Here is a 21,925-nt window from a genome sequence, read left to right on the forward strand (position 1 = left end):
TCTTTCTCTTCTGCCCCTTGTTGCCATGAACTGAGCCACTGATCCTGCAGAAACCAGAGACAGCTCTGCAAAAAGTTCTTCATGATTCAGTGTTAGAAGGTGCTTTCATATTTGTAACACTTAGAATCATAGGGTTGGAAGAGAATTCAGGAGGTCATCAAGTCCAACCTCCTGCTCAAAATAGGACCCATCCCAACTAAATCATCCCAGCCAGGGCTTTGTCAAACTGGAACTTAAAAACCTCTAGGGATGGAGATTCCACCTCCTCCCTAGGTAACTTATTCCAGTGCTTCACCACCCTCCACTTGATTAAGGGGTGCAAGCCCTGAAATTAGATTTCTCTAATCAACCACTAATGTAACCACAAGACTGGTTTATGGTGAGCTACATATTTATAGCTGAAGTGTATCATTTATTCATTGTTTGAATGCCAATCGAATCCAGAGGCCCCGCCTCTGATCAAAAGCTGATTGTGGTAGGCCCTGTGCATACACGTAGCAAAAAAACACTTTCTAGATCAAAGCCCTTGGAGTCTAAACAGAGAAGATAGAGAAAAAGGGATGAGAGAAACGGAGGCACAGAGGTACCACTGTAACCCACACACCTAGGTGTGGTTAACTGTCCCATGTTGGGGCACCTAGACCACTTCCCAAAGAATGTGTCCTCTGCAGCCTGCATTGAGTGCTAGCTGGCCTTTAGCTGAAGCTGTAGAGATGCCTGCACTAAGCTCTAGAGGTCCCAGGTTCTAGTCTGCCTGAGGACACTTACACTATGCCTTGCCAAAGGTCATACAAGGAGTCAGTGGTAGAGACAAGATGGTATATAACCCATGCCTTCCAGTCCCAGGCTCATAAACTACCCCCTAGACCCTTCTGTCTCTCACCGCATAACAACACACAAACTTAGACCCCCAACGATGAAAATGTTAAATTGCTACTCTCCCTTTCTCTTGCTTGTTTCCTTAGGGTTTCCCTGAGACTGTTAGGGTGATCTGTAAGCATGTCATGTGGCAACCCTAGCACAGCAAAGAATTTTGTTACATTTTGCTAACTGCTGTTCTGGCAGTTCCTTTGTTCTCCTGTAGCCTGTTGTCCTTTCTAGAATACCAAGTAGGGATCTGGGCAGCCTGGAGACATGAGGCCAAATGCTATTCTTGGATTCACCAATGTAAGTGTGGATCAGCTCCATGGAATGGCTCCAGTGTTACAGCAGTGCCTATGAGAGCAGGATTTGACCCAGCTCTGTGTAGCCTTCAGCACGTCACCTTACTGTGCCTCAGTTTCTCTTCTGAAAAATGAGGATAGTGGTGACACTAACCCATCTTTGCAAAGCGCTTTAGGACGGGAGGCTCAACAGAGGGCAACATGTTCTGATTTATAAGTAAGCACTTTATTTCTTGGCAGATGAGGAATGTTCAACCACTGAGCATCCCTACAAGAAAGCCTACATGGAAACCTCACCAGCAGATGAGGAGCCCTTCTACAGGTCCAGTTACTCCCAGCAGCAAGGACTGAATACCTCATACAGGACTGAATCTGCCCAGCGCCAAGCTTGTATGTATGCCAGCTCTGCTCCCCCCACGGACCCTGTGCCCAGTCTGGAAGACATCAGCTGTAACACATGGCCTACTGTGCCATCTTACAGCAGTTGCACAGTGACTGCCATGCAGCCTATGGACAGATTACCTTATCAGCATTTCTCTGCCCATTTCACCTCCAGTCATCTTATGCCCCGTCTCACCGGTGTGGCCAATCACACATCACCACAAATAGGGGACACACACAGCATGTTCCAGCACCAAACGTCAGTCTCTCACCAGCCCATCGTACGGCAGTGTGGACCTCAGACGGGCATCCAGTCGCCGACCAGCATACAGCCAGCAGAATTCCTTTATTCCCATGGGGTGCCCAGAACCCTTTCCCCTCACCAGTACCACTCTGTGCATGGGGTGGGCATGGTGCCAGAGTGGAGTGAGAACAGCTAACAAGGGAAATGCAAGAAATCTGGCCATGAAAAATTGACAGCAAACAAACAAGATGATTTTGCAAGACTCCTTTAACTGAATGTTCACAGTTAGCACTCCAGAGATGGACACTGATGTGATCAGCTGTTTGCAATCACAGATTAAATAGTAGCCCTTCTCATTGTGACTTTTTTCTATTTTCTTGTTCCAAAAGAAAAGTGACAAACCAGCAGGTCCCTGCCCCATTCCCTTCCCCAGTCACACCTGCACAACTTTTGTGTTATTAATGCATAAAACTTGTGCCCTCATTACTTCTGCTCTTCTGGTTTTCAAGTAAATACACAGCTCCTGCTGCCTTTCTTAACATACTCAGAGTGTTTGGATGAAAACAACTAGGACATTACTTTTTTTTTTGGATATTGACATTTTTATATAACAAATAATAATAATAATAATAATATTATTATATATATAATATTATTATTATTACTATTTGTTTTATATATATATATTTGCCAATATCTCAGACAGACACTGTCCCTTTTTATGGAAGCCTAAAGAGGATAGATTTCAGTGTGTGTTATTTTTTTTAAACAAAAACAAATGACACTCCCACAGATCAGAAAAATAGGTATCTACCTCTGCCATGTGTTGTTTCATGATTGCAATTGCTCACTGCATTGTGCTGTGTTCCTATATAAATGTGACACGCCTGAAATTTGTCTCCAGAAGAAGCCTTCTAGTAAAATAATTTCCTTGCCAAGCTGGGCTCTGTATTTCTCTCTCGCTTCTTCCCTTCACATCTATTTCTTTCTCTTCCACTGATGATCTCTTATAACCTACCTATCTCCTGGGATACCTTGAAAACTCGAAAGCCAGGTTGGTGTTCGGGAGAATTCCTAACAGCAACAAGAAAACAAGTTTTTGAGATGATTAGGGAGCTGCAGATAGCAAAAGCATTAAAAGAAACCTGCATTCTAAAAGCAAGGTGAAAATATAAATGTGTAAAAATCAGCTCTTTCTTTTAAGTCTTTATTATTCTTCCTTTATCAAAGGAAGAATACAAAAAAATAACACTTGTCCACACACGTTAAAGGAAACACGAAAGAGAACATACTGAAAAAGTGCAACAAACAGTGAGGTGGCAGGCAAGCAGAACATGTATGTAAATAAAAACATCTATTGCAGGGTTCTTCATGTGTAATTTTTACTGGTACTATTTATTCATAAACAGGAGTTCTAATAAGTAAGAACAGGTAACAAAACCAGTAAAGCAGCTGGTTGAGACATTTTTATTTTATTAATATTCAAATATGGCTTCTTTTATTTTATTTTATTTTTTCTTTTTTTTTCAAACTGTGCTAATATAACTCCCTAATTAACAGAACAGGGTAGTCATTATTATGAAGGGAAATTAGAATGTGGTTGAATGATGCATGAATGTTGGGCTGTATGTGAGAGTGTCTATAGAAATGTGACCACATTTATGTTGCTTGGGGGAAAAATTCCCTATCTATTCGTATCATCTTCTTGTTTGCCAGTTTATGTTTAATAAATACCAAGTGCTATAAAGTACAAGGTACCCAGACACCCATTTTCTGTCCTTTCTAGTAAACAGCCACAAGTTAAATGATGTGTTTTTATTATGCTGTCATCTATAGGCTCCAGGAGAGAATGAAACCGCTTTTGCTGTTTAAACAGACACTCCTTGCTGCACAGGGCCTACAGACTAAACAGGCAAAGGGGGGGACAAAGAAAATATTATCATCCCCATTTTTACCGATGGGAAAGTGAGGCACAGAGAGGGTTGTAGTGGATGACCAAGAGAGTTACGTGTACAGGGGAGGGAAGCGTGCAGTGGTTAAAGCATAGCCTTGTAAACCCAGTGTTGTGAGCTCAGTCTTTGAGGAGGCCTTACAAGGGTCTGAGGCAGGTTAGATTTTGAAAAAAGAAATAGGTCAGGGATGGTAATAGGTCTGGCTGTGAGGGCAGGGGACTGGATTTGATGACCTCACAAAGTCACTTCTTGTTCTGTTATATGTCAGGAGCTTACCCCAGAGTTTTGAAGTCCATTTTTAAGTCTTATGCACAAAATCAAGCTTCCTTCCAATATACAAAAGGCGTTTTAATTACAGTGATATTTGTTGTATTTTGCTTACCAGACCATGTTCTTCCCTCTGCCATTTATTATCCAACCTAAAAGTCTGTCTTTAGAATCAAACTGATGAATGGCGAGGGGTGCACGGCCTTCCTGTAGCTAGGTTCCACCAGCTTTACTCTGCAAATAGAATACTGAAATTAGCAGGATTGGCACTGGAATAAGATTCTGATCAACATGAGCAAAGCTGGCAGAATTTGGCACAACGAAGTCCATTAGGTTGCCCCATGGTCTCAATAAAGAAGTACAGGTTGAGGCTCTCTAGTTCAGCACCCTCAGGGCTGGCCAGTGCAGGATGAGAGAATTTGCTGGACCATGGGAGGTCAATATTGTCTAGCAGCATTACCAACATGTTCACAGCTTACTGGGCTCTTAGAAGATGGTTGGGGTGAATTACAGCAGGAGAACAAGTACAGAACACAAGAGCCAGGACTTGTGGCTGTAAACAAACTTTATGGGACCACATGGCTACACTCATGGTTATCTGCCTCACTAAAATCATGCCAGACCATGGATGCTGCCAGATAAGAGTGTGCCGGACTGGAGGAGTTCGACCTGTATCAGAAACACCATCTCCTGAACAATTTAAAGCTGGGTGAACACCAGCACTAGAAAATATATTGTAAGGAGCAAACCAGCCTTGCCTCTGTCACTGGGGATGGACCAAGACAACCTAAAAGTTCTTCTCCATCTCTATGTGATATGACCCTCATTCTGCTCCTATTAACAGCATTGGAAAAGCTCCATTTAACTTCAATGGAGGAAGGTCCCCTGATCCTGTGAGTCCCTTGAAAATAGCCTGAGCTGGAATGCTGTCTTCACCTGAAATGGACTCCCAGTGGACTCACTTTATATGAGTCCTTAGTCTTGTAGTTGTATCTTTCTGAATACCTTTTACTCATTTCAGAAAACAACGAAGAAAGAAAGAAAGAAACTCACACATACATCACAGATCAAAACCTGCCTGGTCACCTAAACCTTAGTCTGAGGGCTTGAGTGAGATTTAGTTCCATACAAAAGCCTTTGCTGGTCTTCTTCACAGCAGTGCATTCACCTGATGGAATTATTCAGTTTTAAGACAGCTTCATAAACCCTTTGCTACTTGTTCAGAACACTCAGCACTGAGACCTCCCAAGATTAATTACTATGTCATTTGCATTCTGGTGTAGGGAATAAAAATTAAATCTATCCTTCATTTCCATTGTACTTGCCAGCGTTGCCATCCTGCCACTATATGTCATCAGCTTATCACTATATGGAAATTTAGCTGTAATTGAATGGCTATCAACTACCATGTAAGAGGCCCTACAAGACATTTGTGCCATGCATCTTAAAAGCATTAGGGAAAAATAAACCCACCTCAGTCAGTTATTTCTCAAGCTTCAGCAAAGAAGTTTTAGATTTTGACTTGATGAATTCCCTTTCTCATTTTGTTTGTCTTTGTTGCCCATAATGGAAAACACTGAAGTCCCTTCCTGGATTGTGGGAGGCTGAGCTAAGTTGATAACCAGACTTATATAGCACCTATTTGAATGATGGTTGCTCCCAGAGTCCACAAATAAAATCAGGGCTTGCATGTGCCAGGTACTGTACAAATGCAGGGAGAGAGCAAGAGATTCTCTGCCCCCAAGGAGCTTGCAGTCTTAGTGGTCAAGACACCTAAAGGGTGAGAGAGAGGGAAAAAAAAGGGGGGGGTTTTGACTTGCTCAGGGGGCTGTAGCTCACTGTCAGAGCCAAGAAGTTATCTTAGATCTGCTGGGTCTTGGCCCACTGCCTTATCCTCAAGGACAGAGCATTTCGATGCCTAACTCCTAAGCAACCTGTGGAATTCATACCCTGGGTTGGAGGCCCAAGCTCTTTGCGTAGGAAAGGATTCCCAGAAGCCACAGTCTGAGCAGCGAGCTTCCTAAGCTAACCAGGAGCGAAAGAGGAAAAGGGCAAGTGTTCAGATCCTCAAAGCTACATAGGTACCCAGCTCCCACTGAGGTGCCTGACTGACAAGCCAGGAGAAAGTGCTCACCTTTACCATGAACCCTCTTCTTGGAGTCAGGTGCTGAAGCTGGCTCAGCCCTTGCAAAACCACCTCAGAGAGACCCCCTTCCCATTATAAACTTCAACCCAGTGGTCGGATGGCCATCGGGAAGGTGGGAGACCTGTTTGCAGATTCCGGCTCTGCCTGATTTGGAGCAGGGGCTTTTACCCACATCTCTTATGCTCCACAGATGTGCCCAAACCTCCAGGATATTGGCTATTCTAGTGTGTGTATGTGTGGCGTTTTTCCTGTTGAAACTGTCCCACTTTGTGTTAGTAAGTCAGAGAACATGAACGTCTCTGGTGGCTAGAGGGGCAAGCAGCCAGGTGGGGATGGTATGCTCTGGGAATATGTACTCCATAAGTCCTTGAAGGTGAGATAAGCAAGGGAACACCATGCTTGAGCTGCCCATCAGGGTTCAGGCATGAGCTTAGGTGCCAAGCCGTGGGATGGCTCAGGACTTTGGCAACTTGGTGAATGACTCTCGGCAAAAATTTAGGTGCCGCTGGGGGTTTAATCCCCCTCAGGGTTTAACAGTGAGTTAACAGTGGCTTTGTGCATAACAGTGTTCCCTATATGTTGTACTAACATATTTAAGACTCAATTTGGTGCCTAAGTTCCTTTGCAAATTTGGCTGCAGTTATTGTGAAATGCAAAGGGAGATTAGAGAGGCTATAAAAATAAAAACTTCAGTAATAATGAGGGATTTCAATTATCCACTTATTGACTGGGTACACGCACCTCAGGAGGGGATACAGAAATAAAGTTCCTTGACACCTTAAATGACTGCTTCTTGTAGTAGCTGGTTCTGGAACTCATAAGAGAAGAAACAATTCTTGATTTAGTCTTAAGGGGCATGCAGGATCTGGTCCAAGAGGTGCATCAATTGGACCACTTGGAAAATGACACAAAAATGACAAGGTTAATTAAATAGAAATTAAAAGGTAAGGTGCCAAGCGTGAAATACCTGCAAGCTGCATGTACACTTTTTTAACCTATCTTTTAAATGACTGGAGGAGAGTGAGCGTGATGTAAATTTTTAAAAAGGGCTCTAAAGGTGATCCTGGCAATTACAGGCTGGTAAGTCTAATTTCAGTACTGCACAAATTGGTTGAAAAGACCAAAATTGTCAGACACATAGATGAGAAGATGTTAGGGGAGAGTCAAGGTGGTTTTTGTAAATGGAAAGCATGCCTCACCTATCTACTTGAGTTTTGAGGCAGTCAATAAACATGTGGAGAAATGGGAAGCCAGTGAATATAGTGTACTTAGACTTCCAGAAAGCCTTTGACAAGCTCTCTTACCAAAGGCTCCTAAGCAAAGTAAGTTGTCACGGGATAAGTAAACGGGGTGGAAAAATTTGCAGATGATACTAAACTGCTCAAGATAGTTAAGTCCAAAGCAGAATGTGAAGAGCTACACCCTTGCAACCAACCCCACCATCTCCATCATGCATTATTGGAAAACATAAATCCAACTATACATACAAAATGATGGAGATGGTGGGGTTGGTTGCAAGGGTGTAGCTCCTGCAGCCAGGACAATGATCCCGAAGATGATCTCAGGGTCAGCCTCACTGAGGAACAGGAAGGCACCTGCCAGAAAGTTCAGCACAAGCTGCAGCTTGTCCCTGTGGGGCCATCGCAAGCCCAGGGGCAGCTCTGGCAGCACGGCACCCAGGGACCAGCTGTGGATCTTTAAATAGATGGACAACTTCTCTTCTGTATGTTACAATATTTTATTATTGATTCCCCTAATGCTCCCTGGATTTATATTCTTGAGGGGCTTGAACTACAGCATGTACCTCTTATGTTACATTTTAGGAATATGTTCAGAAGAACAACTTAGGCTGTTGAAAATAGCAACCAAAGGAGGAATTGGAAATCATCCCCATGGTTATATTAGATAGTCTGCAATTGGAGGTGCTTGGTAATTGAACCCATCCTGCTTTGGCACAGGGGATAGACTAGATGTCCCAGCAGATGGCCATTACAGACTAAACAGTCACAAGGTTTGCTAAATGGAGGAGTGGGGGGTTACAGTGTTGGAGAAGAGAGCAGGTGGGTGAACACTGGCTTAGTAGAGAAAGAAGTGGGAGTAGGGGGAATGAATGGTCTAAAACGAGACAAAACTGGAAGTGAAGTAGTGACCTATTTGGTGCAGAGTGTTCTGTGATCTCCCCATAGGCCATCAAACCTGGGCTCAGTCTTCTACGTTGGCTCAGGCCACAATGGACTGAGTATGATGGTCTGAAGCCCAAGCCCAAAATACACTATATTGGCTTCTGAAAAATGAGTAAAGCTGCAACTTGCAAAGGATTCTAAGGCTATTAAATGCCCAGTTCCCCTGAGATAAGATGGGAGTTGGATTTCACTCCCTCCAAAACATGAATAATAAATTATAATCCACTTCACAGTTTTCAGTGGCCCATCGGTTTCAGATAGAACAGAGCCAAGCCTGGCCCATCCTGTAGAAGGAGGGTATTACCCCCAATTTACAGATGAAGAATCTGAGGCAAAGAGAAGTTCAGTGGCTCAAACAAGGTCATAGTGAGTCAACATCACAATCAGGCATAAAGCCCGGGACTCTGGACTCCAAGCCCTGCACTTTAAATACATCAAGGTTGCTGGCAGTTTTGGAGTGAGGTATCTGCATAAGTGAGCAGCTGTGACATTAGGCTGGTTCATCACCACTGGATAGAAACCAGTGTTTTCTACATGAATCTTGATCAATAAATACATTCTGCTCTACCCTGTAACTGGAAAAAATGTTTTTAAACAGCGCGGGAGGATGCCCAGGCTGTGGTTGTGAGATTTCTGTTTTTTCAGCTGCTTTCCTGGGCTAAAACATTCTCTGTGTATCACATAATTTCTGCCTGAAGGGGCTGAGGCAGCACAGAGTGGACAAACACAGGGCTTTTTGTTTGCTTACACCAGCCACCTTTCAACTTTCAAATGCCAATCACCACAGCTTGGTAGTTGTGGTGTAGGTCTCCTTTCCCTGGGGCACCTGCTGGAAGTGGCAGCTCTAAGAACTCAAGTGACTTTCTTCTTTCCATTCCTGCAATGAACACAACAGCAAGACATCTTGGACCTGTCCTTTGTGGAGTGTGAAACACTGGAAGTCTCTGTTCCACCTCTATTTCATCACAAAACTCAGGATATTTGGCATTTTATTTAAAGACCCAGCTCCTGGAAGCCTGTGATTAGGTGAGACTCTTAGCTGCTGCTTCTCTTTTTCTCTAAAGGAAGTAATCTCCTAGTCTTCATGACTGTGGAGTAAAACCTGAAAATGCAACCTGAAAATGCAGGCTGGAGGCTGAAAAGCCAGAATTATAGTTATTTAATTATTATTAAAAAGTCTTGTGATTTTAATGCAATCTCAGGGGGCAGGGTTTGGAGGGCTTTTTGGTGGAATGTGAGAGGATGTAGGGTAGCTTGCTCATGAAGTTTAAATGGTTGGGTTTGGCAACACTGATTCTATCTATAGATGATCCTGGGTCCTGGTGGGTAGTCTCAGACAGGGAGATGTGTGAGTGTGTATCTTCAAACAAAAAAAGCAGTCCTGTAGCACCTTAACGACTAAGGCTGTATTTACACGTGACACTTCTTCTGGAAGCGGCATGGTAATGAGCTGTCTGGCAGATGCTAATGAGATGCAGATGTAAATTTCTCACACCTCATTAGCATATGGGCACATGGTTCGGAATCCAGAAGAAGCTCTTCCAGACTCCAAAATGCACGTGAAGACACGTGGCCCTCGGGGATCTTCCTGAAGGAGGAAGGAGGAAACCCTCCTTCTGGAAGCCCCCTTCTGCCTCAAAATTTTGGGGAAGAGCTACATCTGAACATGCCTAAATTCAGGGCTTGGACACTGCTCTGGTTTGAGGCCACTTCTGAGTTTGGCTCCATATTAGCAAGGTGCTGAACGACATGGTTAACTTTAACGTCAATGGGCCTACACAGATGCTTAAAGTTAGGCAGAAACAATTTGCAGAATGGAGCCTCTGTCTATTCCAGATCATAACAACAATAATAATAGTTTCCATTTCCCAAGGTGCTCGTTAGTTTGGGGTCTTGGTTTGTGTGATGTCAAACTCCAGGCACGTTGCAGGTGATTTCTTGATGCTCTCAATAATTTCAGGTGGAATCCGACTTAAAACTCTTTGGGCATTAACTATAAAATCCCTTGAGGAAGATCTGGGCTTTCTGACTCTGATTTTACAGAGGGGAAGAATCATGCAGAGAGTTGGAATGACTTATCCAGAACCACAGGACGGCTTAGTAGAAGAACTGGGACTGGAACACAGGGACCACCACATGCTTAGCCTCAGCGCACACTGGTCCTCATGCAGACTATTTACCTAGACTTGAGTGAAATCCATTGGTTTTGGTTCATTGAGGTTAAGCTAAACATGTCCTTCATTTCTGTGCAAACTTGTTTCACACCCACTGAGAACTGCTTTGTGTTTGAGATTCGAGTAGCCCTAAATAACTCAGTCAAAAATGTCTGAGTTTCTTTTGGCTTTGAAGGGAGATTGTGAATGAAGTTGGCTCAAAACTAAGCCAAAATTCCCTTGAATAGTTCATGAATGCCAGCAACCTCCTGAAAAATGGGTTGTGCATTGAAATAATACGGAAATTAGAAATGAGGGGAGCACCATGTGACCTTGGATTTAGTTCTGAACATATCACCTAGTTCTGCTTTCTGTGATGATAGCTAGATAGCAAAACACTCTGTTTCTGCTTTGGTGTGCAGGTAAATTTATTCCAGTAGTAAGTATTTCTTAATCTAGCAACAAAAGCTCCTTTGCCTTTCATAGAAAACACTGATCTAAAGTGGCATTCACCATATACATTGCAATGACAGTTTCAGTTTCAACTAGCTCCAGTTATGCCCAGATTAGTTGTGTCAGGATTTCACTTGGCCCAGAACTCTCAGCTCAGGTGCCAAAGGAACTGGCTGGGCTGTTTGATTTTTAGAACTGATGTACGGCAAACATACATTGTAAATACTGTCATGTGTGGCTGTTTGGTGCATTTCCTTAGCTGTAGTGAATGAGACAGGGGAGTGGCCTCTGCCTGTTGCGGCTGAGTATAGCATGCTTTCAGTGGTGGTAGGATTAAAACTAAACTGACTTTTTGACCATCTCAGTGATATAATACTCCCCTGGAAATGCATTGTCCTGGAAGGTCTGGGAACTGATGTATGAAAAGAAGAATAGCTGGGTGCTGTGCATTTCCTGGCAATTAGATACATAGGGATAAATCCTGCTGAATTCTTAAGCAGTGTCATCTTCCATTGACTTCCATAAGGAATTTTGCCCAAGTGAGAACTTCAAGAGTCGGTCCATAGATATTACGGCTATGAAGTTATAGAAATTGTGAAAGTGGCACTGTGCTATCACCTACCTTAAGCATTCAAAAACCATGAGTCACCCCCACCATCCAACTGAAGTTTACGAGATAGACTTAAAATGTGATATTAAAACTGATTTCATTGTGTGTTTATGGGAGAGGGCACATGATTTTCTAACTTATTTATTTTACTTTCTAGCTTTTTAACCTTTCGCAGCCACTTGCTTCCTGTTTTCAAGCTTTTTTTCTGCAAGCTTTTAACCACAAGGGCTAAACAATTGCCTTTTAAAAGGGAAAGCTGAGATTCACGTGTACACACTTGCCCACAGCAACTGAGTATTTATAGAAAACATCAAATATTGGAAGACGTCCAAGATAACTTAAGGATTGGCAAACCATCCTTCATTCTGCAGGAACTGGGGTGGGACCTTCCAAAGGGTACAACATTGGCTTACCTCTCCTCCAACTCAATAAACTCCCCAGGCGTTCAGGAAGATCTACGTTAGGCCAGTGCGCTGTGCCTCTTCTAACACCATCCTGCATGTGCACATCTCCTGCAACCATATTGCAATCAGAACAGTTTTAAGACCAGAAATCATGGCAGCTGTACCCAGCCTACAGCCCAACTGAGGTAAGATGAGTTACAGGGAGTGGAGGTCAACACTGAACTGGGTTCGGTGATTCCGACATGATCCCACACAAGCCAGAAAATCTGGACCAGATTTTCAAAGACACTTAGCTATGACGTGCATCTGATGAAGTGGGTCTTTGCCCACAAAAGATTATGCTCATACACTTCTGTTAGTCTATAAGGTGCCACAGGACCCCCCGTTGCTTTTACAGATCCAGACTAACACGGCTACCCCTCGGATACTAGCTATATTGACATCCAGGACAGTCAGGCCTCTAAATGGGAGTTAGGCCTCTAAATACCATTGAGGTAATGGGCCTCAGAGTTGAGTATTTTATTCTGACTCCCTGTCTTTAATGTTCACATTACTCTCAGGACACCATTCCCATTACAGATGGTTCCCCAAAAGCTATAGGCAACTTACTAGGTTTTCTAGGTTCGTAACAGTTCATGTCAATATGCAGTGGCAGATTAAATAATTTGGGGTCCTGAATACTAGAGAAATAGGGGACCCACCAAGTTACCTTGCTTTGGCGCAGTTGGCCCACCATCACAATGGAGGGGTAGCCAGGCCAAACCTGGTCCTGTGACCCTCCACGTGCAAGATCACAACATCATCCATGCAAGTCTGGTGGCTGGTGCTCCTCCCAAGACGGGCGCTCTGTGCAGATACACCAAGTGTGTGTTGGTTAATCCAGATCTGTCAGTATTTTTTCTCCCACACTAGAATACTAAGGCAGTGAGAGTTGGCTCAGATTATTTGCACCAGTGTAGAGATGATCGTTCAGTGGCTCCCCATTCCCCTCACCCCTGAAGCATTAGCCTAGTGCTGTAGAGCTACCATGGTAGAAATGCATGCGCTACCCTTTGCCCACCGTGATCATCCAGCTGTTACACCTTTGTAAAATATTGCAGAGAGATGGCTAGACGATGGCAGCTGCACTAGATCTATTGCCCATATACACATCTGCTACTACTGTCTGTAACATACAGTAAAACTCTTTCATACGCAGCAGCCTCAGGACTGGGTGGTTGCCAGATATTTAAATATTCTGGATAATAGACAGGTACACCTAGCAATGCTTAACACTAAAGAACAACAAAATTAGATATTAAGAAACAAACATAAATGTATGCAGAGGACTATTTCCCAACAGCAGTAGTATCGTACACTGTAAATGTAGACTGTATTTACTTTCACTCTACTCAACTTATGGAAAATGTAACTAGAATTTACATATGGTTAAAATGCTGGTTATTTGAGAATTCCAGATGATAGAATTCCAGATATGAACAATTCCACATAGGTCTCATGCATCTGACGAAGCTGGTCTTTGCCCATGAAAGTTTATGCTCCAGAATATCTGTTCGTCTATAAGGTGCCACACGACTTCTCGTTGTTCTCGAAGCTACAGAGATGAAAGACTTTACTGTACATATAAGTGTGGCTGAGTGAGAATCAGGTCCATGATGCTGAGAAGGAAATTGTTTTTTATGAATGGGGTTTCTCTGTTACCAGGGTAATATTCTCAGGGGTGTCTAATGTGTTAAAAGTCAGGGGATGGTTGACCTCAGCTTAAGACTTAACAAATAACTTTTAACCTGCCTGACGGCAAGATATGGTGTGAGTTCTGAGTGGAGGAGGGAGGTCTCTGAACTGGAGGGTGAAGGGAGAGGAACCTGCAGCAGGATATAGTAAAGCCTTTAATACAATCTGACTGAGGCCATTGCTTTTCACCCTCTTATCGCTGCACATGGCTGACAAACAATTACTGCTCCTGCTACCCAGGTCTCCTATGCTCATTTTGTTTCCCTTACACTCTTTGTCTCTCTTCTCTTGCCTAGTTGGTCTGTGCTCCTGCCACTGGGAGCACATATTTATTGGGACTTCATGGGGACAAACCAACTACCTGCAACATCATGGGTTTCACTCCTGGAAAGACACCTACTTTTGTTAGGGAGACCATCAGTCCCGGTTTCGGCAGGATCATCCAGCATTTGGGATGCCAGGAGGGCATCCTGATTTATTTTGTCAAAGGGGCTAATTGCCCCCGTATTTTCAGGCAGCTGCTGCTCCCAGGCTGTGGGAGCTGGACCACATGGTGGCGTGGCTGCCCCCAACTTCCCCCCAGCTGGGGGAGCCAGCAGCCAGACCTGGCTGCATCTGCCCTCCCCAGCTTTCCCTGGCTGGGGGAGCCGGGAGCTGGACCCAGGCCATGGCTGCCCCCCACCACCAGCTTTACCTGTCTGCGGGAGCCAGAGCAGCAGAACAGTGGCCCTCCAGCTGGTGCAAGCCAGGAGCTCCACTGGCCGGGTGACAGCCCCCACAGGGCAGCCACCTCCTGACTCCCAGATAGGATGACCATCTGTCCCATTTTGGCCACAATGGCATCATTCCCATGTCCTCTATTTGGGTGCGGCGGGGGGGGGATACGGTCACCCTCCCTTTTGTAAACCCAGAGACTATAAGCTCTTTGGGAAGAAACTGTCTCTTGCTATGTGTTTGTACAGTACTTAGCACCTAACCTCAGGCCGGGTAACCAGGCACTGCTACGAAAGCAACAACAGCAATCTTCACCATGGGAAGACCTGCCGACATGGGGCAGAAGAAAGGGGCCAGTTGCCCTTGGGCCTGGAATTTCAAAGGGCCCCAGAGCTCCGACTGAAATGCTGCAGAGCACTGTTCCACCACTCCACATGCAGTGGTGGGGCTCAAGGCTGACTACCCTATGCCCTCCCTGCCCCTTCTACCCTTGTCCCCCTCCCTTCCGGGTGTGTGGATCTGACTCCACTTCCCACCTTGCTCCCAGGCACATGGCAGCTGTGAGCACCACTGACTATGGGCTGGGTTTGTTTCGTCCTACCTCATGATTCTAAGGTGCATTAACAGGTGTGTTGTGAACAAGACACGAGAAGTCATTCTTCCGCTCTGCTCTGCGCTGTTTAGGCCTCAGCTGGAGTATTGCATCCAGTTCTGGGCACCGCAGTTCAGGAAGGATGTGGAGAAATTGGAGAGGGTCCAGAGGAGAGCAACGAGAATGATCAAAGGTCTAGAGAACGACCTATGAAGGAAGGCTGAGAGAATTGGGCTTGTTTAGTTTGGAAAAGAGAAGATTGAGGGGGGACATGATAGCAGTTTTCAGGTATCTAAAAGGGTGTCATAAGGCAGAGGGAGGGAACTTGTTCTTCCTGGCCTCTGAGGATAGAACAAGAGGCAATGGACTTAAATTGCAGCAGGGGAGGTTCAGGTTGGACATTAGGAAAAAGTTCCTAACTGTCAGGGTGATCAAACACTGGAACGAATTGCCAAGGGAGGTGGTAGAATCTCCATCACTGGAGATATTTAAGAAGATGTTAGATAGATGGCTTTCAGGGGTGGTCTAGAAAGTGCTTGGTCCTGCCGTGGGGGCAGGGGGCTGGACTCTATGGCCTCTCGAGGTCCCTTCCAGTCCTACTCTTCTATGATTCTATGATTCATTGCAAGGGCCATGACCTGATGGCCTCTTGAGGAACGTTCCAGTCCTCAGCATTTCATAATGTCCCAGATATTCAGCCAGGCCACACCCAGCTCCCTTTTCACAGGTATGTCACCCTCAAAAACTGTGCCTGCATTTCAATCAAAGCCATGCAGATAACTGATTTATTTGGTCACTGACAGTCTCGAAAAAGATGAACGAGATCTATGCCTCTATTGATCAATCTCCATATCTTTTGGATCAACCTGTTTTATATCGAAGAACATGGGTGCAAATATCTGTGGCTCATGTTTGCAGTTATGGCTTTGAATGCAGATACAAATTTGTACCTAGAACCCTACGTATCTGAGCATTTCTGCTTTATATCTGCAAGTATCTCAACCCTTGGATGGAAACGTTGAGAACCTTGAGTCTGTTCTGGTATGGCTATGGTCTGAAGAAGTGGGTCTGTCCCACAAAAGCTCACCTAATAAATTATTTTGTTAGTCTTTTAAGTGCTACTTTACTGCTTTTTTGTCTTGGATGGGAATGTGGATCTCCCCAGATCATTTTTGCAGCTGCAGATGTGGATACCAATTTTGTATGTGCATAGGGCTCTAGCAACGAGGCCAGGATTTCACTCTTTCTATTGGCTTGCAACAGTTCCCAGATGCATGGCTCTTGTTTCCTGCGCCTTTTGCAACAATAGGCTGGCACAGAGTATAAGACTCAGGAGACAGCTTTAAAGATGAGCGATACAATCAGCCCAGCGAGGAGCAAAGCAGCAGTGAGAGAAAACTGAGGGGAGAAGCTGAGTCCAGATCAGGTACTTTCTGCTAGGTCATGAGGAGACTGAACAAGTGATCGTGGAACAAGGAGCAAGCCAAAGTCCTTAACTCCTCAAAACTGTTATATTTTAGTTTCTGCTGATTATACTGGTTCTGTGTATTGTGTACGAGTGGGAGGCAGGGCTGAAGGACAAAGCTGGGGACTTGGTCAGACAATCAGCTCTTATTTATTCTCATTTGTTATTTATGTAAGCATGACACTTCAGCCATGACCCAAAATCAGGATCTCTGCCCCAGCAAGCTGATAATCAAAGGGCCTGATCCTGCTGACTCCAAGGGAACATCTTGATAGCCATGGGGCCAGCTTGGTTTGAGCCAGCCCACTTTAAACTTAGCAGTGTGGCCCTTTTAGCTGGCCAGCGTGGCAGCTCAGACCAACCACCTGCGTATGAAGCCAGCATGTGAGGAGAACGTGTAGTCCCCTAGCTAGTCCAATCCAATGCCTGCACTATCACAGCTACCTTTGTTGTGATAGTGGGAGCAAGCTAATGATTGTCTGCCTACCCCCATGTCCAGCTTTCCTGTCGACGTACCGTTAGGCACTGCAGTGACTGGCGACGAGCCCCAATGAGCAAAGTTGCTCATGCCTGTGTTTGCAGGGTCAGGTCCTAATAACATGTATTCAAGGAGGTTTTTTCATTAGAAGATGTGGAGAGACGTATGTAGGCTGGGGAAAGTATTCCACGTGTCTAATGCTCTATCAAGTATGCCCTCATGGGGCAGGAAAAGGCGTCCTTTAGCAGTACATAAGGGCTCTGGCTACACAAGTGAGTTTAGCCGACAAAACCCCGGTTTTGTTAACAAAGCCGGTGGAATGTCTACACGCAAAACATGTTTTGTCAACAGTATGTGGAAAAAAGGTCAGCACTTCTCCCGACACTCTTCTGCCTCGCCCAGATGAGGAACAGCGCCTGTTGTCGACAGGTTCTGTCAACAAAACCGCTGTGCAGATGCTTTGGGGGGGGCCTGCTCTCAACTGACAGGGCATCCAGAACAATGGATAGCCCTGTCTGCTGTGCTTCCAGGTGCATGTGTTTTTGAGAGAGCAGCCAGGCTGTCCAGCCACTCTGTTGACAAAGTGGGGCTCTCTTCTGATTGGCTTTTATGTGTGGCTGCAGTCTGTCGACAGACGTTTTGTTGGGAAATCTTTTCTGATGGGCTGTGTCTACACTTGCATTCCTCTTTGGAAAGAGGTATGCAAATGAGGGAAATTGAAATGCAAACAAGGTGCATTTTGCATATCCAGCATCTCATTTGCATATTCTTATTTCAAAATAGTTTCTTTCAAACAAAGAAAACCAGTGTAGATGCTGCTCTTTCGAAAGTAAACCCCATCTTCAAAAGAATCCTTCTTTCCTGTTTTTATGTGTGGACACAACCACGGTGACTTCCGTTGACATATTGCTGTAGTGTAACTAGCCTAAATGTGATTTGAAGATGAGTGTGTGGGTGTGAAAGGAAAGGAATATAACAGGAGAAGTTAACAGAAAAAGAATTTTAGCCACTGTTCAGAATTGCCCTGTGGAACTCACTGCCACAACTTACCACTGCAGTTGATGGTTTAGTAGGACACAAAGCCCAGATTAAAACTAAAACAAAATCCCAAGAGCTTTGGGAGAGAAATAGGCCCTCATCTTTTGGGGCAAGCAGTCAGAGGAGTCTTTTGCTGTGGGAAAGTTATTTTCCATAAATGCCTCCTCCATTGGTGACAACGAATGGACAGGACAGACCACTGATGTGACGCATGAACACAATCTCCAGGCGCTTAACGATGAGCAGGATTAATAATGAATATGAACTCATTACTACCTGTACATTCAGGAGATTTTGCTGTGCTTCCTAAGGACCCTCCACAGCATGAATGAAAACAGTGGCCCTTGCAGCCCTTTCCCAATTCCATCCTCTCCATTAAAGCGGAATAGAAAAAAATCTTCCTCACTTTACCTGCCTCCATGTCTTGAAATGAAGGAGATGCGGGGAAAGAGAGGAAAGCCCCTTACATGGCTGCAATTTTTAAAACATAAAAGCTTTTCTGTGAGAGTAAATTTATTTTTTTCCTTGTGGCATTAAGGCTAAAGAAATTCCTCAGAAAATAATTTGTCAAGACCCCGACTGATCAAAGACACATATAAAAGGACCCTTTTTTAAAAGGGAAACCCCCCCCACCTCCAAGCTCAGAATGAATTGGCAATTCATTTACTGACTGTCAGATAAAGTAGCTTACTCCCTATCACGTCTTTAGCTAGAGCCGTGGCCAGAAGGAAGCAATTCCCAGCCCACTGTGCATACATGTTTTGGGGTATGTTAGTGATTAGGGTATTCCTGCCTGGGGGATGCAGAAAAATATGACTCAGATTCGCAAAAGCGCCATAAATCTCCCTCCTTTTATTCAAAATGTGTGTTTTATAGCCATTTCCTGGCCAATTGCTGCCTCAAATAAATATGTAACATATCTGTGTGTTTAGCTGTTAGGTCCAGAATTGGGCTCTGTTTCACGAGCTGAAGTGCATTCATGTTTGCTGAAGCAAGGAAGGACTTTGAACAAGGTTCTCTGTTGTTCTTTTTGCTCCCACAACAAAAAAATAATATCTATCTCGACCTTGATCTTGATCTTGATCTTGATCTAGATCGAGATATAGATATATAGGACAGTTTGTGCTAATTCAGACAGTTTTAGTATAATTGCACCTGCTAATAATCTCTTCATCTCTCAAGGTGCAACTGACCTCCGGGCAGAGAACCAGCACAACCCTAAGCATTACATAAGTTCCATTTAGGCCCTGTTTTGAGAGTTGATGTAGGATGCAGGTATTGACAGAATTGCATAATAGAAATGGCGGTCTGGGAAAGACTGAAAGAGGTCCCCTAGTCCATCCCCATGCAGCAAGGCAGGATTAGAATACCGAGATTATCCCTTACGACAATGTACAGGTTTTGTGGTGGCCCTTAGCACAGGAATTAATTTCAAACCCATTAAGCAAACTTTGAAAACTTTGCAAGTTCTCTTATGCTAATTCACCCAAGTTCAGAGGCTTATTCAGTACTTAGAAGTGTGAGCCCTTTCGATCTAGATATGATGCTGAAGATCTGAGCAGAATGGGGTTTGTGATAGTTCTGATAGAACTTCTGGTTCTGGATGGTCTTGGGAGAAATATCTTCTCTTCGGGGCCATGTCTACACCAGCAAGTTCTTTCAAAATATCCAGCAGAGCATCTACACCCAAAAAGCATTTTTTTTAAAAATTAAATCAAAAGAACGCAGTGAGCCTTTCGAAAGTGCTCCTTCACTCCCTTCTCAGGAGGGAGTCTTCATTCGAAAGCTTATTTTGAAAGAAAACATGAGTAGACCCCTTTTTTGTCGAAAGAGCAGTCCTCGTGACACCTGATTTTTTTGATCTCTGGCCTGGCCTTTGGAAAGAGCAGCTCATTCTTTTGATCCACTTTTTTGTGTGTGAACACACTCTTTTGAAAGAAGATGTTCTAGAAGATATCACAGTAGTGTAGACGTAGCCTGGATAAGTCAGTATTATTGTGAGTCAGTATTATTGTCTTCTATCAAAACATTTCATTCCAGATGACCATAGTGATGATAGCAAAGAGAAAAGAAAGGTTGGCCAACTTCTTCTGATCCTTGAAGCAAGGGGTGTGTTCGTGTCCTGGGTGAAGACAGAGAACAGCAGTTCTCCATTTATCTGAACAAAGACATAACAGGAGCCCTTTATGTCTCTGTATATGTTAGTATTTAGTAAAGCATCAAAAGATGGTGGTCAAGAATCTTTAGCGTAGTTATGGGGTTTGGTAGGCCCAATCAAACTTGCTGTTGTAACATACCTATGCAAATGTCTTTCTCTGTGTAACTCAGCACCTGGAACTCATAAAACAGGGTGTTCATCTGCAGTCTACACCTGTCCTCCTGTACCAACACACACCACTATTACCAGTCATAACTGGATTTTCTAAAGACGGTCAGAGACATGCCAGATGCTGCTTTCATGCGAATACACTGTTAAGAATACAGATGCAGAAATGCCTATAAAATGGCCTTAATTAAAATCAAAGGTGGCCAGAAAACTGAGGTGGTGTGGAAGAGGGAGTAGTTTGGAGAACATGGTTGTATTTTCTTTTATTTTTGTTTCTCAGTGAACATTTTCTTTTCAACAAAAATCTCCAGCTAAATCTGGTAAAAATTCTTGAGCTCATAGAAATCTGTTAGCAAGGAGTCACAGCAACTCTGAAGATGCTGAAAATGTTTCATGAGACATACAAGTGGTGCTGACTAAACATGACAAATTTCAAAATGTCGATGACATTGTTTGCAAAAATGTTCAATTTCAGTTAAAAAAAGAACACCTTCCCTCAAACAAACCTGAAGCAGTTGTGCAAATGTTCCCCAAAATTTTGAAACTGTTTTTCAATCAGTTCTGTACTCAGGCTGGTCTCAAGAATGGATTGGGAGAATAGAGTGTGCGAACAGCTTGGAACAGAGATGACCCTATCACAGAGTCAGAGTCTTTCCAGCTTCTGAAAAAGGACAATCCCCCTAAGAACAGCAACAGGAAAAAATTTTCAGGACAAACATTTGAGACCCTATGGTACCAATGTTTTATCTTTTGCCCTTCATCTGATTCTTTAATACCGTAGTTATTATCTGCTTGCTTTTTCCTGAAACAAGAAACAAGTGCTTTGGCCTTGACCTGAACAATTGAAGACAATGGCAAAATTCCCATTTATTTTAATGGGCTTTGGATCAGAGGTAACTATAATGAGAAGACAGACTGATGGAAGCAGAAACTGTATCTAATGGGGGTTTTACTCCAAAGGCGATGGCAGCCATGCCAACGACTTCGAGGGGCTTTACACAGAGCTCTTTCTCTGGACACCACAATATTTTAAACATAACACATACATGACTGCAAGAAACTGTCCCCAAAAATTTGTTTCACAGTTGTCCAGGATTAGAGCTCCCCACTCCTCAGCTAGAATTCAGGGTAACACAAGAAAGACACAGCAGGGCAATGGCTGGTAGAAGATGGCAATTACAGAGTGATCAGACGCATACAAAGATGTTCATTGCCAACAAAACAGGCATCCATATTTAAAGGCTTCTTTCACCCTAAGGCATATAGGAGGAGAAAACCCTCCATGTCAGTCATCCCTCTCCAATTTGTCTCTGCAGCCTCTTGCTTCTTCTCTGACTGGTGTCAGTTTGCTGCTCTAGATCCACTCACCTACTTACTATAAGGGTCAGTCCCTTGACTTTGCTTTTACCTACAAAAGGTTCATCCAGCTGGCCAAGCAACCCTGTGGTCTTCTTTGTAATCAGAGTTGCTGAGGAAAATTTCATCAAATATATATTTTTGGTTGGAATTTGCCATGTGCTGACACTGAAAAGGACTGCAGATTGGGCTACCCATAGTGGGGGCTCCTAAGAGAGATGGACAAAAAGTAGGATTCTGTTTCACTGAGAATTTTGAAATTTGGG

At 44.0% G+C, this 21,925-nt stretch overlaps 1 protein-coding gene across 3 annotated transcripts in view; it reads left to right on the top strand.

Moving 5' to 3' along the window:
• The window catches only part of TBX5 (T-box transcription factor 5), a 91,895-nt gene extending 88,302 nt beyond the window's left edge, over window positions 1–3,593 (top strand). For 2 of the 3 annotated variants that reach the window (XM_075012394.1, XM_075012393.1), the window contains one exon: window positions 1,404–3,593. In XM_075012394.1, the coding sequence (XP_074868495.1) occupies window positions 1,404–1,984 (581 nt within the window). In that variant the 3' untranslated portion in view covers window positions 1,985–3,593. The remainder of the gene's footprint in view (window positions 1–1,403) is intronic. The other variant, XM_075012395.1, reaches the window with a different exon arrangement.
• The last annotated feature ends 18,332 nt before the right edge of the window (window positions 3,594–21,925 follow it).

The sequence above is a fragment of the Carettochelys insculpta genome, chromosome 18, assembly GCF_033958435.1.
Source record: "Carettochelys insculpta isolate YL-2023 chromosome 18, ASM3395843v1, whole genome shotgun sequence".
In the NCBI taxonomy this organism is placed as follows: domain Eukaryota; kingdom Metazoa; phylum Chordata; order Testudines; family Carettochelyidae; genus Carettochelys; species Carettochelys insculpta.